General features: G+C 39.9%; 1 protein-coding gene across 2 annotated transcripts; it reads right to left on the bottom strand.

Moving 5' to 3' along the window:
• Positions 1-17,259: 17,259 nt before the first annotated feature.
• LOC133024408 (saccharopine dehydrogenase-like oxidoreductase) lies at positions 17,260-26,412 on the bottom strand. 2 transcript variants are annotated; one of them, XM_061091500.1, is made up of 12 exons: positions 26,208-26,412; positions 24,866-24,978; positions 24,648-24,728; positions 24,313-24,442; positions 23,933-23,982; positions 23,551-23,681; positions 22,761-22,878; positions 20,172-20,291; positions 19,234-19,290; positions 18,584-18,695; positions 17,971-18,052; positions 17,260-17,825 (listed from the first exon to the last, which is right to left on the bottom strand). In XM_061091500.1, the coding sequence occupies exons 1-12, from the start codon at positions 26,410-26,412 to the stop codon at positions 17,726-17,728; spliced, it is 1,299 nt and encodes a 432-aa protein (XP_060947483.1). In that variant the 3' UTR covers positions 17,260-17,725. The 2 variants fall into 2 exon arrangements, with proteins under 2 accessions (XP_060947483.1, XP_060947484.1); XM_061091501.1 differs by having other exon boundaries at positions 24,648-24,723; positions 26,208-26,279.
• Between the last annotated feature and the right edge of the window lie 988 nt (positions 26,413-27,400).

Genomic DNA, 27,400 nt, shown 5'->3' with positions numbered 1-27,400 from the left:
ATGCCCTGAGCCCGCAGCGTGACAGTCCCCGGCGTCCTGCGCCGCACATCGACAGGCGCTGACTTGCTTTCATCTTGGTATTGACCTTCTAGGTTTGCACACATGCACATATCACCTCCCTTCCCCATTGTAAATGTTGTTCTGTGTCGTCTGTCGAGCTTTTTCAAGATGATTGTCCTCGTAAAAAGATGATTTCTTATACTCCGTATATCATTCTTTCCAAAGGTTGTATATAGTGCTGACTTGATGGCTCTCTAGCTCACCTGTGAAGTTTTTATTCTCTTTATCAAAATATATATATATATATATCATATATATATCATATATAATATACATATATATACAAGTACACTGCTCTGGATGACAAGTATATTATAGGAATGCTATACAGGCTGTTTGTTTTTATTCTTTTTCCTTTTCAGTATCTCAGTATCGTCCTAGTAAAACTGTGTCATTCCATTTAGGCTACTGTCATGCTCCTTATTTTGGTGTTGTCATGACAAAAAAAGGGAGAGACGACCGATGGGAAAGCACGAGTAAAAACTTGCTAAGCGACGGTACAGTTGAATGGCATTGCAAAGAGCACTTACAATCAAAAGGCAGTCGATGGTACATTTTCCTTCATCGCAATCATACTGTTCATACTGAGTTACTGTTTAGACAATGTGCAACTAGACTCTCTATAGCTGTATTAGACATTGCATTCCAAGTGATGTGAATTGTGCGTTCTCTGCATGACAAATGGTAGATTTTAGTCTTATAAATAAAACTCGTCTGAAAAATAGATATAAAAAAAGATAACATGGCAGTAGCAGATTGACAAAACCGCATGCTCAGTATTAGGACACAGTTGATCGTTCCATACTCCTGCAAGTTTGCAATAGTGCCACTCTTTCTGTCTTGATATATTTACCGACTGTGACCATCTTGTTGTACAATAATGCAAAAGGGATCAAAAAAGTGTGTTAAAGATGAAAAATATGAGGACTTGGGGTTGTCTTGCAAAAAATGACCTGTTTTCTAAATGATTATGCAGTTCAGTGATTGAAGATGTTGATTATGTGCTGAAAGAGAAGGACTGGTTGTGTACTGTAACATAGGTTTTGGATGCTCTGAAAAAAATAAACGTTTGCAATGTAAAGCAATGACGCATATTTCTGAGAGACCTTACTTTTATAAGAAGACTGTATCTGTAAGTTTATTCTCCCCCGTGTGGTTTGTTATTGGTAAAAAACTGATAATGTTGAGTTACAATGATAACTATACTCTGAAACAAAAAATACATACAAAAGGGTTTTTTGTTGCTTCTGTACTTTAGAGCTATGCACACCAAATCGCCAAAATGTTGAGTAGTTAGAGTAAGGTGATTAAATACCTAAACCTGAATGACACAATAGGTTAAACTGTGAGATTGATGTCCTCAACGCATGTAATATTAATGACTCCCTCTCTGTATCCTGTCAGTGTGTGAAGTGGTGGACATTTTGTAGCTAGCTGAATTGATTAAAAGTAATAAACCCTAGTCACACCCGTGTCTGTCTTTATTGCTCCTCTGAGTCCAGAGGCTTTTGTCTCGTTCTGTAAATCCCAGGGTGATTTTGACAGAATATACCTGTATATCAGTTTATACCTGTAGACAATCACGGATGTGGCAGACAGTCCACCTTAAGTCCAGGAATGTCACCAAAGGGTTAATACACTGACAGTCATGAAGATAGAAGCTTCTGATTTTATATGACCGGGATTAATAATTAGGATTCATCATTCTTATCATCTGAAATGTAGAGAATCCAAATAACATTAGGTCCTATTGAAAACAAAATACTAGTTTGACATGCTTGAATGCATGGCCTTTGTTTGAAATCTGAAGTATCTGTCTTTTCTATTAAATCTTCTTGATAACATTCAATTGAGACATTTTTAACTAAATACAGAAAATCTCATAAACTAACTTGAACTCACTGAAGCAAAAAGTTATCCTCACTACTTCAACTTACTAGAAATGATTAATCTATATGTTTTTTTTTTCATGTCTTTTTCTTGCTTGTTATTGTGATTAACTGTACAGACATGAAAGTGCCGTCAATCTTCTCATCAAACGCCAGAAAAGCAAGTTTTGCCAAAATGTTCTTGATAATATAATTTACAACATCAGTTTAATCTTGGCACATAACTGCAATATAAAGCTGTAAATGTCAGAATGGTGGCATGAGGGTTGCTAAAACCGCCCAGAGCTTGGTGCTTGACGTATTAACTTCAGTAGAAACAAGGAAGTGAAAGAAAAAAGCAAATGTTAATATTTTCCTTCCATTGCTGGAGATAGCTCTTGGTGAGTAAACAAAGTATTCATGCTGAACTTGCAGTACAATGCTGTGTAACAATACCAAAAACACATAACCTCTGCAATGACAAAGGAGGAGACATACAAAAGTTACAAACAGAAAATCGATATGTTCAACAAAATCATCACGTTATTTCTGTTGGGAGCGTATATGTGTTTGCACCAAACTTCATGTCAATCCAGTCAGTTCACTTCAAGATCTGTTGGTCATAGACAACAACAACACACATGTGAACACGGATGGACAGAAGGACTGAAGAATGGAGGGAGGAACATCTGCTCACTGCAGGAGGTAAAAGATTGTTTCACTGAATGTAAGAGAAAGCATAAAAACTATAAATCAATATTCTCCTCTTGGTCTCTTTTTTGCTTTTAGGATTATGGACTATAGAATAAAGGTGAGTTCACCTAAAGAGATTATCTATAACACTACAACTTTAGAGGGACCCACATAAGGAAGTATATGTCTTTGTAAATCACTTGGTAAATGTTAATTTTCTACTCCAGTGGAGCCTTCTTTAGTCAAAAATTATTAATTAATTGCAGGAAGCAAACTTTAGATTAAGTTGCCAGTGTCGTACGTATCCCTGACAGAAACTGGAGTGGAGACAGGTTACTTTGCTTTTGCTAGGAAACAAGGATCGAGTCCATATTGACTGTAGAGACTGACTACGATGTGAAATTTTCACTAAATCAAATACTTGGTGGTTGATCACCATCTGGGCTCTTAAATAATAATATTGATAATAACTTACATTTTTTATAGCTTCTTTCATGGGACCAAAGGACACTTTACATATTTAAAGACTCAGCACTTTTGTTTGCTTAAAATGATGAGTTCAGCAACAGAGATTTGTAAAACAGCTCGACATTTTTTTTATTTTAGAGCCGATCTCAGTGTCTACTAATTATTATTATTCATTTCATGTGGTGACTCCTCCATCTTATCAGCTCGATTAGCCATTCTCCTCAATCCAGCCAATCAGCATCTAGGATTACTCCTGAGTTGGAGCAAGCTCGTCCACGTCTCCGTTGACCTACAGCCTCTTCTCACGGAGATGAGCAGTTTGACCTCGTCTACCACCTGCTGGCTCAGTTCCACCACGTACGGGTCAAAGGTCACCACTTTGCTCACAAGAAGGAAATACTGAAAGGAATGTGTAAATATCTATAACATTGTCTAGGAAAGGAGGATCTAGTCCATGTTCAGGAAATATGCACATTGGATTTTACAGTATTGTGTATTTGTGTACGAAGGTTTTAAATACTGCATGTTTGGAACTTGCCAAATCAAACTTATACACGGAACTATGACTGAATAAAAGAGTCCAAGACCACGAGCTTGATAACATCGTCAGTTTATAGCAGAAAGAGCAATGATGGCTCTGGTTTTATCGTCGACATTCTCAATGCAGTGTGATGAAGCAAAACTCAAGGGTTTGCTTCGGAAAGGCTCCTCAGCTGCAGTTGAGCTGTGAGGCTGGGGGAGGGGAGCAGGGTAGAGCCATATTACCAAATCTATAGAGCCCAGTCACGAAATGAGGTAAAAAGGTATAGAGTTCATTGAAGCCATTTTATAGCTGTATAAAAATTCCATGATACATTTTTTGAATATGATATTTTAAGGAACAAACCAGAGTTTAAGGAGGTGTTACAAATTACTGCAGTGGGACTTTAATATATCTGTTGGGTGAGTAAACACACTCAGCCAAATTAGACAGTGATGATGTCAAGCTTTCTTTTTGTAGTTATTACTTTAGAGTGGAAGTGTTAGGGCCATGGCCACAACCTCAGCTTTCCCTGTGTTTCCCCTTGTGTTTGTCTCTTCCTCTTTGTGTCCCTCTGTGACCCATCAGTTCCTGGCACCGCCTCCTCGTTACCTGGTTACACCTCTCCCCCTCCCTCTCCTTGCTGCACACTTGTCCCTACAGTGTATTTAAACCCCGGCCTTGCATCCACTTGTCACCAGATTGTCTAGTCGCCCGGTAGATAGAGTCAGCCGCTTGAATTGTGTGTTCATGTTTTCAGTTTGTTTCTGTGGTTTTTTACAATTCTAGTACTTTAGTACTTTTTGCCTTGTGTTTTGCCTGATCACTGCCAACTCAAACTGGGGTTTCTATCCGCGTATGATCATATAAAAATAAAAAGTTGAACATTCAACTGATTAAAAAAATGCCCCTATTGCCAGGGGCTGTGTTAACTTATAAAACACCTCAGGATGGTACAACTTAGTTAGATAAGTCAGGAAGTAGTTTCAGAAGTATGTTATGGTTTGATTCGTGCTATTTCTTATATCAGGGTGATCAGTTGGCTAGAGAGTCTTTTGTTTAGCAGGACCTTCATGTTTGCTACTTTGGTGCAGAGCAATGTGTTGGTTCCAGTTTTGTGTGTATTTGGTTGTTTAGCTGTTGTTTTGTGTAGACCAGAGATTGTGAGTTTTCTTTGCCTAGCTCCAGTGGTTTGGGCACACAAGTGGTTCAACTTCAAGATCTGCATTCTTCTATTGGTACTGTTTGGGTCATAACCTATGGAAGGATATTGAAAACTATGCACTAGCTGTCATGTGACCAGGTTATTGCATGTTATTCTCCCCTGTTATTCATCCTTCCATTGCTCTTCTGGATCCAAAGTCACTGAGCGGGCAATCTGCCAATAGCTTGGTTCTTATAACACTGGTCATATCGTATGTTTGGGAAATCTCACCGGATCTCAAAGACTGTGTGGGGACGTGAATGTGAATCATCCTGAATATTTCCTTACAGTATTGTCTTGTGTTGTGCTCTATTGATTTTCTTGGAGTTTTTTTACTCACCAACCTCAGCAAGCGTCTGGTTGACAGAGGTCACGTTTTATTTCCTGCAGTTGGCGCATGTTGACATCTAGACCTGACAATTTCAGAACATCTCCCTCCTATGGAGAATTTGCAGCCTATGAAATAAGAATCACTGAGCTAGTCATCGACTCCCGTACCATTCCTTTGTGCTGCTTGGTTTGGTGAGATGAAACTTAGCTAATGAAGCAATTATTACATGAACAATGGAGGGAAAACACCAGAAAATGCTGTCATCAATCAAGACAATACAAATGGGGAACGTCTCTTGTAAGGGAACTGTCATGTTGTTAAAAATCCTAATTAGTACAGTACGTTGAACCAGTTTCAAAACCTTCCTCTTTAGGCCAAATCCTTTAGTTTCAGATCAAACTGCACAGTTAAGGAGGCCATGACATGAGAAAACTCCTTAGCAAAGGAAGTGAAAACAAATGCTGCAACACTGTTCAATCGCCAAAGGACTCTGTCTGTCTCTCTCTCTCTCTCTCTCTCTCTCTCTCTCTCTCTCTCTCTCTCTCTCTCTGTGTCTGAGGTTCATCCATTATTCAGCAGGATAACAAAATACCCTTGAAGGAGACCAGAGGACAGTACTAGAACATAATGGATTGTTCTGGTTTCTGGAGAAAGCATGCCTCATTGTCTCACATTGGTCTTTGCTTTGTTGGTTTGTTTTATTTATCCATGGACCCACTCACTCTTCGGTCTTTCAAGGTGCAGAGACCTTAAAGTGCTGACACATGAGGGCAGGTAGGCAGGTTGATGCAGCACTTTTGACTGATGCACGGTGCATTATGTGGGGTAAACAGTTTCATCACAAAGCTGCAGCAGGAGCACACTGTTCTTGTAAATGATATAGATCTCCTAACATTCAACGATTTTAGATATTTATTGCCATCACACTGGGGTACGATGGAATTGTAAGAGGCTTCTCAACTATATTTATAGTTGTAAAAGTATATAGAAATATAGAGTGAAAACAAGAAAAGTAGCAGCATCAGCAAATGACTTTGTGCAGAAGATACAGTAACAGTATTAATAGTGCAAAAATTTCAATCAGAAATAATGCAAAACAAGTTTGTGTGATAATCACAGTCTTTGATGTGTGTGAATGCTAGTCACAGCCCTTGGTGTGTGTGGTACATGCACTACATAGTCAGTGAAAGTGTGTTTGACAGTCTTTATGCAGGGGGGGGGGGTCGTGATGGAAATCTGCTCCTTAGTCTGTTGCTGGAGAATCTTAATGTCCTGAACAGTTCAAACATGTAGGGTGTGTGTGGTCCCTGAAAATACTGCTGGCTTTCTTCTTACGTCCAGTTTAGATTACACATCCAGGGTTGAGAGCCCCATTAGAATAATGCACCAAGGATGTTATTTTTTCGTCTGCATTTAGTGTAGCAAAACTACTCATTCGATTTCCATGTGGCCGGGTGGGGCACAACCCGTAAAAGGACCCATTAAATTTTTCACTTTTCTTTAACATGGTGAGATTAGACATTTTCATTGATTTGACAGAGAATAAATCCTGGATCTTGCTGTAAAAATGTTTAGGGAACTGATATTTATTAGTGTGTGCAATTTGTATATATATATATATATTTGTGTGCCATCAAACAGGTTAATCTGCTGTGAATGTATACATTCACATACTCTGTGGCTGTTCCTTCCTGGACATGAGTTCAGGTTGATTAAAACTTAAGGTTGCAGTGTAAGTGTGAAAACATGCTCATATTGTATTTGTCTGCAGGCAAAGCCCTGAGCTCTAGCAGTACCCTCACTGTCTACAATCCAGCTTTCTATGGCCTCATTTGTCATCCTGCTCTCCTCTCACACTCCTCAGACTCTCCACCCCCCTCCTCTCAGAGACGGCTCAAGCACCAACTCTTCTCTTTTTTCCTTTTTTTCTCGTCTTTCCTGTCTTCTCTCTGCTCTGAGCAGTGTCTGCAGCTTCCTGACACCGTCTGGGATTCAGATTCAAAGGAGTCAGCAAATAACGTCTGCAGGGACACACACACACGCACACACACACACACACACACACACACACACACACACACACACAAATGAATGGAACTGACATTGAACAGACATGCACATGTGATCTCAAACCAAAATGAACAATGATTTCCCACGGACAAACTGCATGCAGACACTGGATCACCACACTTTAAATAAGTGGCTGGATGAAACTTATTGTGGTGGTGAAAAGAGGCTGAACGCTTCACTTAGTGAAACAGAGAGTTAATATTGTCTTCTATGGACCACACTCTTGAATTAGGCAGATAGTATAAAAGCTTTAAGGATTTTAACAAAAACAGGGAATCGTTGCAGGATTGACATTAGTTCGATAGGTCATTCATTTAAACAAAGCTGAATACATATGAAACTGTATTATCTCTGTAAAAAATCACCTGTAGCCAACATCTGCACCTGAATCTATGTACTGTTACTCCACAGTTACTCACGCTGATGAAAACGTGAGATTTTAACAAACAGCATCACGGACCAGAAACTGCAGAGAAACCAAAGATGAGATCCACCACACTGCTTTGAACTGCAGCAGCATAAATCCACTGCACGATAAATGAATGTGATCGACATCTCTCGAGGAGTTAATATGTGTGTTTGTTGAAATGCCCTGTTTACACTCTGCACAGTGAATAAACCAGACAATTGTTGTGGCATATGCAAAACAATGAGTGCAGCACTTTTTAAAATAGGATTTTAACTGGGGAAGCTACTTAGTGCAGAAACAGAAGTTAATCGGAGGGAACACAAACGTAACAGAACTGTATCTGCTGAATGGCTCTTGAATGAACCATTAATGGGTTTAATGCATGTGTGTAAGAGTCTTTTGTTATATTTGTAGTTATTGTAATTTTTTTTTTCTCATTATTATTGTGAGAAGAAGTAAATAAAGCCCTCTGTGTAAATACAAATTAAAATCATGAATCCCCTCAGTCTTTGTTTTTAACTGCATTATATATTTACCCAAGATCTCTGTTCTCACATTTTCTAAAACATTTTCTCAATGGTATACTCTATGAAACATGAACATAGTGAAATATTATAAGGGAATTCTGGGCCCTATGCATATAAATGTAGGTGTATAAATAACTGGAACTGATTAAAACTTTTGGATCGGTCCAGTAGATCACCCCTTCCAAAAGGTACAACATGGTGACAGTGGCTACAATATAATCTCATGGGGCAACTGCGACAGTCCAAAATATATCCACTAAAAGATTGTTTTTAACCAATGCAAGGCTCAAATTGTTATTCTAGGTCTTTGCTAAGATTCTGGCAACATTACATGTCTCACTCTCAAGTCTCATGGGATTCAGGTTGTTGCAGGAAGATTGAGGTCAAAACGTGAGATAATTGAAGTGTATTTTAATGATATAAATGACTTCTCCTTGATCACGACATGTGTGATGTTGCCTGACTCATAGCAAAGACCCAGAACAACTATTCAAGCCATTTATTGTTGGGAAAACTTTGGACGGTTGCAGTTGCCCCATAAGTTCTTCCAACGTGGATACAGTCTTCTGGCCTGATTCCGAAAGTATTTGAAAGTACCACTCATTTACACCATTATAAACATTGGGCCAGGTTGAAAAATACTGGAATTCCCATTTAAATGTATCGGAACTAGACCATGAGGGGCTTCAAGATTTGGTGTGAATGGCATCAAAGGCTGTTCTAGGCCCTTACTGTTTAGTTTTTAAACTGTACATGTTAGCAAACAAATGTATAATTTATCAAATATCCACAAATAGTTGAATAGATAACAGGCGGCATTAAATGGCCCTATTATGTGATTTAATGTTCATATTTTGAAGAGCACAGTAAAGCGTTTGTTTTCTCCTCTTTAAATGTGTATTTCACACAACATCTCACTAGAGGGAAGCAGGAAAAGAGGCCAGAGAGAAACAAAGCGAGACTGAGAACAAAGCAGAAACATGATGAGAGATTCAGAGAGAGAGAAAACACGCTGAAGCAGAGGAAGAGTCAGAGCAGCTCATCCCACTACATTGCAGCCTGTGTGAAGACAGATATGTCTTATATCTTCAAACACACACGAGGAGTGTGACACACTCTCATCAGACCCAAACAAAAGTGTGTTTACCAAGGGGAGAAGCTGATGTTATATCTAACATGTCAGAGTCTGAGGGAAGAGCAGTACAACGTGTTACTGTACTGAACTAAATCTGACTCAACTTTTAGATCTTTTTTAATTTATCTCCCTCTGTTGTTCTCATTATTTATATTACATGAAATATTAATATATGCCTTATGTAAAAGTAACAAACTGCATGTAATACAACAGTAAAATGCTGCTGCTAAATAGGTCCCTAATGGTAATAATCTGGACAAAAGATGAAGAGAAACTATTCTAACCTTTGTACTAATTACTACTTCTCATACATTTCCCCCTTTAAAATGTGAAATCCTTTTAGAAACAGCCGTTATGTTTTGATAGACATGTGTATTGTCTTTACTATACATCCATTTAGGTGTGGAGGGTTATCCTGAATTATTAATATACTTTTACTGTGAACCCGACTCAACATGCTTGGCTTTAATTGAGAAATTCGAATTGCAGAATGCGGGCCGATCAATACTGAGACACATATATCCAAAAGGAGAAGAGGAGGAGGAAGTGGAGGAGGAAGAGGAGGAGGAGGAGGAGGGGAGAGTAGCGAGGAGCTGGCTGAGGTGAGGGACCTGACATGCATCTCTGCACAGCCACAATGGCGGAGGAGGGGGACGTGCATGGCCGAGCGAGAGGGGTGGGGCCGCTCCATCCTATGCGATGGGAAAACCACTGCAATCTCTCCCCCGTCGATCTCATTCTTGAACAGAAAATCCACCCCCCCACTCATCATCCCTCCAACATCATCACACTGCACTTAGAGGCTGTTTAACATACACACCGGCCCAGTGACATTTCCAGTCAGCAGACACTGTTTTCAGTGTGTGTGTGTCTCTGTGTGTGTGTGTCTGTGTACTGTATGTGCTGCTATTGTAAGAGAGCTGTTTTATTGAAGTGGTGCTGACAGCAGGGGGGGGGGGGGGCACATGAGACAGAGAGAAGAGACTCTCAGTGACTCACATCCAGGAGAAAAGAGAAAGCTGCCAGCTCCCTTTGACCTTCACGTCCTCTCCACACATCTGAGGTGTCTGCTTCCTCAGAACAACCTCCCTGGGCCATGTCCCAGTTTCACCAGCTTTCTAATGGCGTCTGCTTGACTAAGGCCAGGGCACCGTTCTCTGTGTCCTCAAAGGCACGAAATGACCTCTGCTGTCGTGCACTGCTGTGCAGGGTAAATATTTGTCAGGGCTGGAGAGCAGAGCAAACACTGGCACCTGGTGGTAGGAGAAAATGGTGGGTTTCTAGAAGCCTCAGTGGTTTTATTCAGTTTGAATATGTAGGAATTGTGTTGATTATGATTCTACATGTGTGAGGACACAGGAGTGGTGGAAAATCTTCAGTGAAAAAGCATAAGAAACTGAATACTGTTAAAATGATGAAATCCACGTATGTCATATTAATAATAATTTGACCACCTCTCTTTTAAGAGCATCTTAAATCCACTGACCTTTATTCAAAGTTGTGTTTGCTATGCTTGAAGGTTACTTAAATTGCATATGAAATACAAATGTTAAATGGGATGTTAAACATTTTGGGTTTCAGAAATAACACAATATCAATAATTATTTTAATATGATTTTCATCAATAGCAATATCACAAATAAAAAATGTTGGGCCCGAGGACTGACAGGCACTGACAGACAGTGAGGCCCTATTAAAATTGTAAGGATTATTATTATTATTTTTCAGGCAAATGAATTGGCTCTTTGAGGGCTTTAACATGCTCAAATTCTTACCAAAATTGAAGAAAGTTAGAGAGTGATGAAAATGTACTTATTCTGGAGGAATTTTCAATGGGCGTCGCAAAATGGCTCAACGGTGCCGTCCGAGACCCCGGAACGTGTTCATATTGACCAATCATCACACATTTGACAGCATTAAAAATACCCTAATGTCTTCTTTTTAGCCTGACATCTGATCACTTTTCTTAAAGTCACACCAAATACGCAAAAAGCTTGTGTATGTGTATTTGTGACACATTTCGGGAGGAGTAACAGGATACATAATATGTAATGCATAACATAACATATTGTCATTCATTGTCGAGTGTGGTATGCATTATAATCAGTGTTGCCACAGTTACTTTGAAAAAGTAACTTAGTTACTTTACAGACTACTTGATTTTAAAAGTAGTTTAGTTACTTTACAGACTACTTGATTTTAAAAGTAACTAAGTTAGATTACTAGTTACTTTCTTAGTTACATTCCGCAGCTGCCGACAACACCCCCGCCGGCTCAACATAAAAATGACAACCGGTTTTGCCAACACTCACTTTATTAGTGGATTTTTAACAGTAATGTACACAACAACAATGTACAATGTAACTTAAAAACGAATTCTTGAAAAAATACATGTTTTTATAAAAACAAAAGTCTTCCTTGAATTAACTTAACTTAAATACTTCTTTTTTTTTATAAAACAATAAAAAATAAAATAAAGACAGTCTTTCTTGACTTCACTTGACATAAATACTTGTTTTTCTAAAATAAAATTAAGACAGTCTTTCTTGACCTGACATATTTAACTGTTAACACTGTAATGGCAAAACTTACTATTTATACATTGGTTATAAATGTAACTATTAAATTCTTTTCAACATGTTTTATGAACATTGTACCTGTTGTTCACAGCATTAGAGAAGCAAGGAGTGGTTTTACAAAACAAGAGTATAAAACCACATGTAGGCTGATATCATGTCTAAATGTGTAACTTTGGACTAATCTTATGTTGTTATCGCATGTAATGAGTGAAACAGTGGAGTGGGGCGAGTGGTCCGCACCAGGTCTCAGTCAGCTGCTAGGCGGCGGCCGAGGTGCACCGCCGGGGGGGGGGCGAACGGAGCGGGCGACGTAGCTGAGGTGATCCGCGAGAAGGGGCCCGGCACGCGGCCAGAGTCGCCGCCGCCGCCCGGTCCCCTCCGACGGCCTGCCTTCCGCACCGGCGACGGACACCATCCCTCGGTCCAAGAGAAAGGAAGCCCCCGCACCAGAGACGCCGTGAGGCGCGGCGGACGAGGACCCCCCCCCCCAAAATACGTCGCGGCGGGCCGCACACCGAGCCTCCGGCTGCGCGGAGCGGAGGGCGGCTGCTCCCCCATCCGCGGCACGAAATCAAATATATATTTTACTATTAATGACAAAATAGTAACGCACAGTGACTTGGACAAGTAACTTTAATCTGATTACTGGTTTGGAAATAGTAACGCGTTAGATTACTCGTTACTGAAAAAAGTAGTCAGATTAGAGTAACGCGTTACTAAGTAGCGCGTTACCGGCATCACTGATTATAATGCACACAATACTAATCCTGCAGAATGATATGTGTAATGCACAATCAGAATCAGAATTCTTTTTATTGCCACGTATATTTGCATATATTGGAAATTGCCATTATGTGGTTGGTGCACTGTACATAAAAACAAAACAATAAATACAGTAAGACAATATATATCATTCTAATAAAAATATATACTCTGGCTAATAATGTGTCCTGTAATTGCCTAGTGTTGCGTGAAAACATGACGTCCCTTGGCAGAGGGTCATAAAAACACATAAGACTATGCTACAGTTATAACTTTGTTTATTTGACACAAACCCAGACAGGCCATTTTTACATCTTAGTCACAAATCAAAATATATTTTGGAACATTGCTATAATAATTTAAGTTCAAAGGAGTACAGCTCTACTGAAAACTATTCAGGACCAGTTAAAAAAAAAACAGTTTTTCTGGCTTTTTGGTTAAAAGATGGAGCAGATCGTGAAGTGATCTGAAATCCTGGACGTACAGATTTTCCAGAAACCACTTCCACGGATTTCTCTCCTGACACCTGCAGCTGTTTTCAGTTGTTCGTCAGATTGAAGTCCACTCAGAGAGATGAGCAGTTTGATTCCATTACCTCTGGTCATTCAATCATAGTGATTGCAGCTCCACTTATCCATTTTTTTCAAAATGGTTCCAGAAATTCTTTGTATCATTTGTAAACAAGCGATCAACTTAAAATGTCCATTGTTACACAAAGGTTGCTGTGTGATCTTCAAGGTTTTCAAAACAGATGGTTGCCTAATGTCGTGATTTTTACATGTATCATCAGCAAATCAGTTAAAATAAGTATGAAAACTAACTGATGACAAGGTTATTTATTATTACTATTATTTAATTATTGTCATAATTCATATATAAATAAAACCAATTGTGAAAAATGTAAGAAACATAGTTTGTCTTGTGTTGCTGTGTTGTGAACAGTAGCACACTAAACAATTCACACTGATGTGTTTAACTCCAACACTGTAAATTGATCAGAGCTTCAACTTGGAGGTGCAAAGGCTCAGGACAGGACAGAACGAGTCAGCTTCCGGAGTCGTGATCGCAGCTCTGACCCAATAAACCGGCTTCGTCCGAAATATCAGTCCTGATCATTACAGAATCTGTGAAACCGAAGGAAGTCGTGTGAAAAGATGATTTTAATGTCTAATGCTCAGTTTTCTGCCTAAAGCGAGATAATAAATACATCAGATTCTATCATGAGTCTAAATCAGTGATATTCATTGCACCCTAAGCTTGTTGCTAATAATAATCTGAAAGTACACACAAACAAATCAACACTTAATTTATGTACACACTGGCACACACTGTCAGTCATTTATTTGGGATTTGTCAGCTTTAATTCAAGAATATGAATCTAATACGAGCCACGAGCAGTGAGAGAGAGATGGAAGAGAGTGAGGTCAGTGTCCTGGGGGAGGAGGGAACCCAATCATTATTTTTTGTCCGGCAGGAGGACTCGTCACGATTCAGACGCTGTCAATCTGGGTTAAGATGAAGATGATAAACCATTCTGTGTTTGTACTCTGACGTGTTCCAGACATTTGACAGGAACATTTCCAGAAAATGTACGATTAAGTTCTCACATACAGAACCTGCCAACATTTCAGAAACAGGAAGTGGTTCAGTTCAGTATAAGAGTACCTGTGTAGGCGTGTGAAGGCGTCACTGATGTTGTGGGTTTGGTTAATGGTGGGTGAGTTTCTAGGTCCGGTTTCGATGGCGATGAGCAGTGATGGAGCCTTCTGGTTTGTCAGCCATTTAATTTATCTAGAAAACAATCATGGTGCTTTTTGTGAACCAATGTAGAACTGAACTTCTCCTAGAAGTACAATGAAAGATTGTTAATGGATTTCTCACCACTCCTCTGCCATAAACTTCCAAGTTTATAACTGCATCACCCAAGCCTATATCCAAGATCACTGGCCCTTTCCTCCGAATCTGTGGAAGTGACGAGAAGTGTTCACGTGAAGGAAGCTGTGAAAGTTGGAGGTGTAACAAGTGGGAGCTCGTCTAATAGGTTAAGGTTCCCCTGGAATAGTGTACTGGTTGCCTTGGTGTGTCCAGGGTGTGTGATAACTTTAGAGCTTACATCGCTGGTACTAATTGCGTTTATTATCAGGCACTAATTGGAGGGATTTACCTTTGGAGTTACCTTTCCTGTTGACGCTCCACCAGAAAAACTCTCCAGCTCTGCTTCAGTCGTGTATAACACAAACACAATCTGAGTCACTGTGGGAAACAACAGTTTGTGTTTCACAGCTGAACAACACAGCAGCAGGTTTTCTGCACACCTCCTCCAGAGAAACTCCTGGAGGGTTCAGTGCAGTTCTGAAAGCAGATGCAGAGAGGTGGTCTCCTCACAGCTGGATGTAGACAGTCCTGAGGTGCGTTCAGGAACTGAAATAAATCGTATTTATTGTTTCTTTGCTCTGAAACACGAGAGTTTCCACCTGGAGTTTTTTTTACTGTAGTCGTCCCACAGCTGTGTCAAAGAACATTAAACCTCTTGGAAACACCACAGAGCGTTAAGAGTCCAGGTCACCTGCTGCTTTATAAAAACTGAAATCAACCTATATTCTGGATTTAATCATGTTGACACAGACGGGGACCGACTCAATGTGGACGTCTTGCTCTACCTTTCTCTTCCTGGTTATATACACGGCCATCTTAGCCAGCTCTAAAACAAAGTTTAAAAGCTGGCTTTTGTGTTTTTGTTGGTGAGTGTATTTAAAACCCTGCTTGTTAAAAACCTCTTTAAAAATGGTAAAAACAGAAACAAATCAGAGAGACAGTGACACTCATAAAAACGGTGAAAGAGTTTCCTTTACACCACATTTGTCTTCCACTGTGTTCTTGATTATTGATAAAAAAGCATTCACCGCCATGATGCCAGGTCTCCGTGTGTCTTACTCAGTGGAGGTTTATACAACGACGTCCACTGAGGTCCGGTTTCCTGGGCTCCAGCAAAATAGCTCCTCCAAGGAGTGTCTCTCCGTCCTTTCAGTTGGTAAGTTGATTTATAGGTTAGTGGATGTGAAATAAACTTATAATTAACATGCTTTGATATAAACCATTCCATAGGTAGATGTAAAAAATAAAATACATATAAAATGTGTCTATATGTATGAAGACACATTCACAACAACCAGCACAGAAAACTAGCACATTATCAACATGTAACAGCAGCAGGTAACAGCAGCAGCTTCATATTTTACTGTAGCATCATTTCAAACTTGAATTATGAGCCTGAATTGTAGAGGTTAGCATGCTGGAGAAATACAGAGTTCAACAGAAGGAGACATGACTTACCTCACACAATGTCAGAGTGCAATAAGAAACTGTCTTCAGCTTCATCAGCATCAAAGGCAGAGTCAAAAATGCAACAGCCAATCAGAGGTCTCCTGTCGAAGGTATCCAATCAGATTCTTCCTGTTGTCCCAGCCTCAGTGGAATTATGATGGAATTACACTGGCATCTGGTTGCTATGGTGATGAAAACACCAACTGATGAAGGAAGTTTTTACAATCATTTTTTTGATTTTTGTTGATATTGACTAATTGGAAGGGAAATAAATAAATAAAAATAAAAAATGTAATAAGGTTCCCATTGTGTTCCTCATGAGTGAATTAAATTCCATGTGTAAAATGTGTTGTTTTCCTCTTTAATTTTGTTTAATGTTTGTGTTTTATGAGTAAAAACTCATCTAAAACGAGTCCAGCTCGGACATAAGGCAGGAGACTCTGTAAAGTATAGTAAAGGCTGAGTTGAATCTTTGGAGCTGGTTAAGGTCTCTTGTACACAAACCAAGGTGAAAAGGCTTTAGAAAATAAACCTGGACACTCTGCAGCTCTACTTGGAAAATGTTTATTCTGATGAGACAAGGTGTTTTAGAACACGCAGCTCTGTTGTGTAGAAAGACGCTGCATACCAACATGAGAGCAACATCCCACCAGTGAGGTACAGATGCGGTGTTACTAATGGTTTGAAAGAAGAGTTTGATATTTGTCAATTTCTGAGATTTACTTCCTCCATCTTGAGAACTTTATTCTCTATAGTTTTACTTATATATTTCTCCATACATCCACCTGAATGTTAATCAATGGTGTTCCTCTAACTCTCTTTATCTAAAGACGCCTTTAATAGTTCATATTTAAGACAGCTATTTGGCCTAAACCTACTAAAACGATGTAACATGAATTTATATGAGATTTTATTTTGTTCACTATTTCTATATGTGTATTTATAATGATCTACTATGACATATATATAAAAACAGCTGGCACAACCTTTGCCTTCACTTTTCACATCTTCTCTAGATGGTATTCTCTTGGTATTTTTCGAGCTTCTTCTTCTTGATGTTGCTTGAGAACGCTACGTTTATCACCACTCCCTTCTTCTTTGATGACCACCACAATGTCCTGTTGGTTAACCATCCCCATTTTAACCAGCTGGATCTATCAGTCCCAAAGCTCAAGAAAACTGGTCCAAAGAATCCTCCTGAACATTGGGCAGGTCTTGTTCAAATTTATTGCTCTGTTTATACATTTCAAGTACAAATGCACATATTGTTTCATAAAATATGATTCATAAAATCATCTTAATAATTTACTAAAACAACATTTCACATGTGTACATTTTTTACATCTGCATTTAACTACTTAACTGTGGACAAATGTAGAGATATAAATGTAGAAGCAGCAGCAGAGTATCTCAGAGAGTTGAGAGGAAACCTTTTAATATTTATCTATTTTTTTCCTTTCACAGAGACAGAAAACACAAGGTCTGTTTCTGCAGGTGAACACAGAGAGGAAAAGGATTATTTTTAAGTCTCAGCTGGCCTGACATTAAATGACATGGTTGTGTTAACTGCTGCTCTAACAAAACTTCTGAGTGACTCAGCTTAAGTGAAAACAACACATGCAGGGTTCAAGGATTTTACAATGACAATAACAGTAAGAAGTCGTCATGTTGACTGGAGGAAAGGTATCATCTCCAGTCAATACCACGACAAATACAATACTCTGTATCTGTACATGCTGCAACATTTACTGTGCTCACTGGTTACTGTTGAAGTGCTACTGGTGCTCTCTGACTGAGAACTTGATGCCGTGGTTTTGGAGGCGGTCGATGAGACTGGTTTTATAGAAGGCGGCTCCTGGAGTGTACACCCCCCCCCTGTCAATGTCAATGGCAAGGGAGACAGAAGAGAGAGAGAGAGAGAGAGAGAAAACAGAATAGATGAGACATAAAGAGCAAATCTTCTCAATTATGACAAAGGGAGGAAAAGTAAAGAAGAAAAGAAAAGGGGAAAAAAACTGACCTCCTGGGCAGCGAGTGCAATTCATTCAGCAAGGTCACAGCTGCTTGTACCATCGCGGACACGGTGGCTACATAACCAGGTTCTGTCAACAACAAGAGGCAGACATGGAGATGAAGAGATGTGATAATGTTTTAAATACTATTTACAACACAAACTACATGGATAGTACGAGGGGATTTAAGAATACTATATTATAACAGACTATTTATACACCAGGGCCATCATGGTTCAGTATCTTGCCCAAGGACACTTATATCAAACCACCGTCCTTGTGGTTAGTCGGCGACCCGCTCTAACTCCTGAGGCACAGCCCCAAACAGCGTACATGTAGTTAACAGTGGGAACCAGCTTCTTTGTTACCATCAACACACAGACTTTATCTTATTTAGCCTCAACACACATACACCACCCAGCAGCCATACAATCTCACACATGCAGATTAATCCGCAGCTAAAAATAGTCCACGAGAAAAGCACCAGCTCCCAACAGTTTAGAAAATGACTTGGGACTTGTACAGTGTCTCTACCTCTACAGTTAACTGGTATGGAATGGTATGAACTTGTATTGAAGCCTGTCATTGTACCACACGTCGGCTGAGCCGTGGCCGTGTTACCTGCTCCAATGACCTGAGTGCAGATCTTAGCGTCGGGTCGGCCCTTCGAGGGGTCGGTGTCCTCTGAGTAACCCTCCCCGAAAAACGTCAGGCTGAAACAGGTGTCTTCCATCTGAGAGAGACAGAGAGATGAATGAGGAGAGAGGATGTTGACGAGACGATCGGGAATCAAACAGGCTTTGACAGCACAACTTACTGTACCAGGAAACAAGTAAATAAATAGAATTGTAATTGTAACTGAATAATTCTTCGTTGACCAAAAATATATAAATCAACTAATTTAATAAAAAAATGTATTGAGCAGTTTTTGAATACTTAAGTATGGTTACATGTGTACGGTTAATTTGACACTTTTAAATCTACCAAAATGTGAAATTGCATATGGTAAAGCAGAAAGCTTTGTAAAGAGATGTTTATTTGCCGCTCTCACATATGGAGACACAGATTAAACACTGCTGCGAGGAGTCAACGCAGTAGCAGCCTAATGTTTTCCTGTCTGCTCCTGTGACCTTTTTATCAGGATAACGGTTTGCAAGGTTACCTGTCTGGGACCTGCGACATCTAATCCTGCAGAATGACAAACAAACAAACATGCAAACTAATGCAGATTAAAACATAACCTCCCTGGCGGAAGTAATAAACTCTCTCACCTGCTTCGTGGTTGGACCAGCCTTGCTGAACACGCCAAAGGAGAAGAAGGATGGAAACTTTGGGAACGACAAGACGGTCAAATCAAATACTATTCAACACACAGACTCCTTAACTCATAAACTGACTTCTTGGTTTAAAATGAGGTATTAAAACAGTATAATCCATGTTGCTTTGAAACATTTCTCTACTTAAAGTGTCACAGTAGTTTCCACACTCTGCTGCTGTATTTAATACAAGCAACTCTTAAGCCTTTCAGCAAAACACTGACACCTTACAGTGACGTTCATCCATTAAATGCTGGTATAACCATTTTAAGTCAGTGTCTTGAAGCTGCCACTTTTCATCCAAGGGGCTACTTTCCCAAACAGATCTGCTCTGGACCATTTAAGAGATAGTTCACCGAAAAAAGAAAATTTAGTCATTATCTATTCACCACTATGCCGATGGAGGAGCGGGTGAACTGCAACCCCCGACATTCATATTCGACTCACAGCATCATTTACACCATGTTTTAAGCCTGAAAGTCCACTACCAGAAGTAGCGATGCTAGCAGATGTAGACCGCTGCTCAGAGGAGGTTATCAGAGGATATTTAGGCTAAGAACATGGTGTAAAAGACACACTTTCGAGTCAAATATGAATATTGGGGTTTGCGGACACTTGGACGACAGTATGGAGATGTGTTGTGTTTTTGTTCTGTTGTTTTATTATGTCAGAAGAAGGGGTCCCTATTACTTCAATTGTATTGGATTTGGCTGCAACACTTTTTACCCCTGAGACTCCAAAAGTGTTTTGTGGACTCAAACATTTCACTCACCCCTCCATCGCCATAGTGGAGAGTAGATAATGAGTGCATTTACATTTTTCTGTAAACTATCCCTTTAATACCACAGGAGATGAACAATAATATGCAGTTGTTGGGAGGATGACGTAGTTACCCTGGTCAGGAGTCTCCTGCCAAGGCTGAATTTGGCCATGAACCAGAAGATCAGGCCGCCAGAGAAGAACTTGACCACGGAGAAGAGGCCGCCGATCCCGACGTAGGCGCTGTACTGCAGCTGTGGACGAACGAAGCAGAGGGAGAATGTGTGATGTAAGAACGGGAAATTAAAGGTGACAGAGAGAGAGGAAAGATAAGAGGTGGTTCGCCGAGAGAGAATGGGGAGGAGGGGGAGGAGATAGGAGAAGAAAGTGAAGTGAGAGGAGGGCAGGTGGTGAGGGAGATACAGTGGATCCAGGAAATACTCAAACCCTGTCACACTTTGTTACGTTGCAGAGGAGAAAACAGAGGAAGGGGAAAAAAAGGAGGGAAGAGAGAGGGCAGGATGAGATGAGATGTCTCAGGGAGTTATGTGGCAGTGGGGAGGAAAGTGATGAATCACTACAGATGACTCATCAGATTTCCACTCCACTGGTAGATTGCGTTCTAAACAATGTAATGAGATATTTTTATTAACGCCTGTGTCTCTGGCTTTGATCAAAACAGTGACAGCTGCTGGAATGGCTGACCTAGTTACAGGTGCACCAGGGAAACAGAGACTTTGCTCTTCATCGGCAGGAAGCCAACCACGTACTATATACTAATGTTTACATATGATAAGAAGGACAAGGTGCCGTGAATATTCAACCTTTTTGTGTCACTTAATGCAGCGTCCCAAACCTGTGTTCCTCAGGGACACAGAACACTGAGATATAAGCGGTGCTTTATTTTTCTGAGGCAGAGCAAAGTGATGCAGAGCATGCCTGGTAATTCACTGCCTGGAACAGGTTGTGCCAAATTATTGATAACATGGAAATATTGTAAATTGTGCTGTGATGGAGCCTCAGGGTTGGAAGGCACAATGAGCTGTGAGATGAGGAGAACTCACTTTATCATGCAGGAAATGGTAGCAGGTGTAGTTTGCGGAACTGTCTTGGCCAGGTCTCTTTCTCAGAAGCTTTTTCTAACACTAATGGGTCCTATAATTGTTTTTGCATGGTACAGTGCACTTGACCTACATAAACATCACAGCCAGCACATGATGATGTGTAGGGTTGAAATCAGGCACCAGTTCCTACACTGCTGCTGCTGAATCACAATGCAGATTTCTGTGTCTCATTTCGGTGCCTGAGTCACATTAACATCACCACATATAAGTAACATTACACTTTACTCTGGTGGCAACACACTCTGTACATGGCAGTGTGTAGCATTAGCCTACAGTTAGCTAGTAGCTTCCTCAAACTCGAGTCAACATGCTGAGCAAATCAGTGTGGGCCCTGCGATGAGGAGACAGTTGATCAATTTTGTAGCTGAGAGCATTTTGTTGTATTAATCACTGAAACTGAAATAGAATTATAATGGGATTTTTCTATTGCATTTATTTATATTTGCATATTTAAGTTAAGTACACTTTACACTAATTTGTATAAGCTATAAAAAAAGCTATTCTTACCGTCGACTGCAAGAATCAGTTCTGACATCATTTAGGCACCGGTGCTGTTTTAAAAGTATTGATTTAGCACTAGTATCAAAAGCATGATACCAAGCTCTGAAGATATATTACAGTTACATTTGATCACACTGTAATACAGTGTTATACAAAGCTACACAAAAAATATCCATCTAAAGTTTGCTAGTGTTAGCTGACTATGAGTAACTTGTCATAATAGACCAGGTTAACTCTGGAAGTTGAGGACATTTTACTTGTTAAGAATTCATCTTTTGATTTGTAAGACATTCTGAAACTGACTGAAACCAACTGTGTAATCTCACCTACACAGCATTATCATTCTGAAGTCAGCAAAACATAAGCTACTATGAAACCAGAGCACAACATAAAGGGTGCAGAAGCAAAACCCCTGTGTGAATGTAATTGAGGAAATGTGCAAATAGGTTTTTATGAATTTGTGTTTTCACAAGAAAGAGAAAAATGTTGTTAATTCTTCCATCAATAAAGTTACTGTTTGCACTTTCCTTGTAAATAGTGTGTAATATCCATGAGGCCTAACAAATATAACCCATGTGCCTGCATTATTTATATCCTCTACTGTTTGCTGCAACACCCATATTAACCATCCATAAGTGAAATGAGACCATTGCCAGCAGCCATGTGTATGTGAACCCATTTAGGTATTCAGCAATTATTTCAGTAATGCAGCTTAGAACATAAACAACACCAAGACTATGGAGCATTTCTGACCATTTATGGTTGTGTTTTTAAAATCAGATGTTCTACTGGCACATACAGAATAATGCAAGTGATGTGATTAAGCATTCCTGCCTGAGACTAAGGGAGGTACATGGAAACCATCCCTCTGTTTCAAGCTGTTCTACTAAGCCAGAGGGAAATCTGAGGAGGAATCCAAAATACTTCCAAAGTACCAGATATGCTAAATGTTTAATGAGGAAAGAAAAGCATTCTACATTTGGACAGACCTCAAGTGTAACCAGTGATTACAAAGAAACGTCCCTAGGGTTAACAACCACTGTAATGAATAGAGAAACTGTAACCATGGTTTCAGTGCCTGTGTTGTTGTAATCTTACTGGTAACTGTTGTTCCTCATCGTAAAGGAAACGCTGGGTTCTCTTGACAACGGAGGGGTCAGAACCCATGAATGGGATGGCATACTGCTCGATCTCCTTACTGAAAAACACAAAACCCCTGCAGACACACAAACACACACAGATACACACAAATTACACAGAGAGAAAGCTAAGTGGTGTACTTCACCAAATCTAACTCTGCCTGCAGCATCAGCACAGTTTTGTTGGAGCTCGTTTCATCCACTGATGGTCCTTTAAATCTTTCCCCTTATCACTGCCAGGTCCCACACTCTAATAAAATCTCACTGAATGTAAGTCGCAGCCACACAGACAGTAACAGTTTGCAAATTGTGCTGGATTCTTATGTAGTAACTTACTTTCAGCCTCTGAGGCTAAACTAACTTGGCAAAATTAAGGTTTTCTCTCCAAAAAGTGAACATTTAAGGTAAGATTTGTACCACATAATGTACTCCAATATATAACATTTCATCAACTTACATTTATTTGCTGATGATTGCATTTGCTCAAACTGCACTATATTTTAAATGAAGGTATCACAGCTAAATAGTACTCCTATCATTTACTTTGCATTCAAATATTCAAATGTAGGTCAGGAATAAGAATTAAGACGTATCAGTTTCACTGGGAACATCTCTCCCTGCTGTTCAGAAGAGACATGACACATCCCTGTATTAATGGACTTCTGGCCAAGCTCCACATTCAAATAAAGGTGATATTATTCAAAGTGAAGTGTTTTAGCCAGACAGTAATTGCTCAGTTATAGTCTTACCTCTTTTGGACTTTGGCTCCAACTACAGGCAGCGGCTTGTAGCCAAACTTCTTCCTCAGCTGGCGGAGAGAGCCGCTGTCTGCGAAGCCGTGCACAGCAGACTGCCAAGTGGTGTCATGACCACACATCCCCTGTTAAAGGAGGGAGAGCACTTTAAATGCTGTCATGGTGTCAGGTGCCGTAAACCAATGTTATATGTTTAAGCTTTGTGTCTGTTTTGTATTTTCTAATGTGTACTATCCATGATTAGTCATGCATTGTGCCTTGTGCCTTTTTTAGTGACAGATCAGATACCGTCACTTTACTTTTTAAAAGGGTCAACAAAGTGTATCAAACTACATTTCCTATCATGCAGTGCAAAGGTTGTAGTTATTAAGGCTACCTCAGGCCCACTGCTAATTTTCAGGAAGCTCTCCACAGCCGTCAGTGTTCCTGAAATCAGACAAAGATGAAGAACAAGGTGCATTCAGAATTTACCAGAAAATACAATCAAATGTGTGAGTTCAAATAAATGTAACTGTAAGCCTTTGTATAAATCAGATCAAAACAAAACAAAAACTGTTTCTGATTATTTGTTGATATTTAAAAAAACTTTAAAATGTATTCAATGAGACAAGTAGATATTTCTGCAAGTGTTAAATTTGAGCAAAATAAAAATAAACGCAAGTCTCTGAAACCACTGAAGTGTTTTTGCTGTGGTAAGCAATGTACATCTTTTGATTTTACCATTTTCACCTCATATGTCTTCTGTTTTTTTCCTACCTTTGAACTGCCTGTGTGTGTAGAGAATCCCCAGGTCGGCTGGTATGGAGTCGAAGCCACAGCTGCCTATCACAAACACTCCTTTGTCCAAGGCCTTGGTGTGATACTCAAGCTGCATGCGCTCCAGGAACTGCTCAGAATGGACGACCAAAAACGCACAAAAACACAAATGTGTTACATCGTATTTGCACGTCAAACACAAACAGATGCAAATAATGTCTGATCTTAAGTCGACTTAAGGAGTAGTCATTTTTCAAATCCATAAAACCTTAACAAATCACAGAATTATTATTAACCAACAGGTGAGAAATACAGAAAGACGTTTAACACAGTACCTGAGGTTCTCCACAGATATCCACATAGTGAGCTCCATTTTCAACGCAAGCTTTGACCACAGGTTCACCATAAAATCTGTACTGCAGGGACAGAGACAGCATTGTTTCAAACACAAACCACGTGATCAGAGTGCTGTGGGTTTTATTCCGATGTAACATGTGTCAAACATCATCTCTACATTCCCTTCGTTTCAACCCCTGACAAAACCAACACTTACTGGTCCCACACAGTTGAGAACCACCACACCTTGTTGACACATGGCGGCCATCGATTCCTCAACAGACACATCAGCAACGATGATTTCAGTGTCTGTCCTCACCTCAGGCATAGCTGAGAAAAACAGGAGAAAATATTTCACTGTGTGTTATACATGTGTCTGGATAATACACGGCTCAAACCTGATTTTTATGGTGTGTTAACATCAGACTGTAGCCCTAAATTTATGATAAGCATTTTAGTTTCCTATTTATTTATTCGTATAAACTCCTTGAGATTTACCATCTCCTTTTAGAGGGTATACTAGCAGATATCACAATGTACACACAGGCAACACAAAAAAGCAAACAAGAAACAGACAATAACAGACCAAACACATTAATAAATCATTCCAGCCAGAAGGTGGCCAAAGAACAACAATAGCCGTCCATCTGTTATAGAGATGTCCTGTCTTCTTGTTAGAAAAGGGTTCCAGGTGAGGAAATGGAGATACTATCAGCAGGTGACTTATTACAGTCTGATGGGGCTTTAAACAAGTTGATCATTCAAATTCAATGGAAGAGTATATTGTTGTTAATAAGGATAATTGAAGTGAATACATTTGAATCAGTTGCAGCCAGTGAACGTGTCCTCTTACATTTACGGATTCAATTTAAGTGCATTATACATTGTCTATTGATTAGTGAGGAAAGGAAATCCAAGTGTAAATCTCCAGAGTCTATTAGATGCTTTGTTAAATGGGACAAGACGTGATTTCAGTGCATTTTGATAAACAACATCACAGTAGTCAATAATAGGTCGTAGCCTTTAAATTGAGGGTTAAGTTTCTCAGGAACGAACTGTGAGCAAAGCAATTTTGAGCTAGATTTTATTCAGAGCTATTGTGCACCATGCTGAAAATGTCAGATGTTAATATTAAATTATATATTTGTATAAGTGCATGCAGCTAAATGTCGTTTATGTGAAATCTACCTGTTTGTCATTCAGTATTGGTTCCAGCTATAGAACAAACACGGTTACATTTTTGAGCTGACTTCATTTCTGATTTACCAAGATGAAAATATCCAATATTATTATGATATATTCTTTTATAACGGCGTTTAGCTGCACTTCATTGATATGAAATAATTGTAAAAGCACTTGTCGGTTTTACTGTTGAACATTTTGAAGCTAGCTGACAAGGAGCTATATTCAGGGGTCAAGTTCAAAAGTGTTGACTTGCAGCTACATGAGCAGCACAGACCACAAACACCACAGAGACCCGGTCAGTCCAGAGTTGACCACACAGTCAGCATCTTAAAAACAACCCTTATCTCCTCTCCCTCCGCCATGTCTCCACCTACACAGCCTCTCCGCGGCTCGCTCCAACACTTCCTCCAGCCGCTCTCTGCTTCTCCCGGCCACCGCCCATTTCAGCGGGCCAGCCCCGGTTCTCTCCGCGGCGCAGCGGGCCACCTCCTCCACCACAAACCGGCCCGTGAAGCCCGTGGCACCGAACACGATAATGTGATAAGGCCTGAGGGGCACCGAGCTCACGGGCGCCGCCATTGTTTTGGTTTACGGTGCGTTCGCGTGCTCGTCGGAGGGTCCACTTTCCCCCCGCGTCGTCGTTCAAACTTCAGTGTGGGGTCGTGTGTTTTGAAGAAAGAAAATGCATCCATGTGTTTACAGAGTTTAAATAGCACTGTAATTCACATTTCTTATGTCTGCACGATAAATACAAGGTTGTGAGGGAGTTGTTTCGATTTGAGAGGAAAGTCGTGGGACTTAAGCCAACTGACAACTCCTTTTTCCTATTATTACAACAGTACGTGAACAGACTATATGTTCAAGGTCCCGCCTTCTGACGTTACATCCGGTCCTGTGTGCGCGCTGATTAGCTGATCCGCGTTACGTCTATTTCCACCTGCTGGTGCTACAATTATCACCGTTGTAGCAATTGCAGCTTTGTTTCATTAAAATTACACTACACACACATTTACATTAACTTTACATTTATTCCACCTGATTTTTATCCCACTATTTACTGAACAATGCAACCTTTGGGCGACCAATGCTAAAAATTGTCTCAAAATGCGAGAATGTTGAATGCAGTATTATCAGTCCAAGTATATTGGATGTAAAATATTTTTCGTATCTTTTAAGAGTCTTTAATAACTAAGCCATGTGCTCAGTGTGGCTGCAGAGAAAATGGCGTTCATTCTGAGGTGTATAGCGGCCACATGTGGCACAATGTTGGTATTACACGTCTGGAATCTGTCTGGTGTCATAGTCCAAAAGAACAAAAGTTTAATATTTACCAAAAGAAAATCTTAATGATTATCATCGCCAATGAGCTTGTTGTTCTTCTTAATTTATTTGCTTATTTGCTTTTTTGCAGGATAATGCAAAAATGACTCCACTTGATGGATGCCTTGAAATTGAAGTGGGATATAACCAAGAATGAACCCATTACATTTTAGATGAGGAGGTGCATCCAGGATTTCTCTTTTTCTTTTAACATTGCGAGATAGGAAGTTTTTCAACATCTTTCTTT

The sequence above is a fragment of the Limanda limanda genome, chromosome 18, assembly GCF_963576545.1.
Source record: "Limanda limanda chromosome 18, fLimLim1.1, whole genome shotgun sequence".
Classification (NCBI taxonomy): Eukaryota; Metazoa; Chordata; class Actinopteri; order Pleuronectiformes; family Pleuronectidae; genus Limanda; species Limanda limanda.
This window is presented reverse-complemented; position numbering and strand designations above follow the sequence as displayed.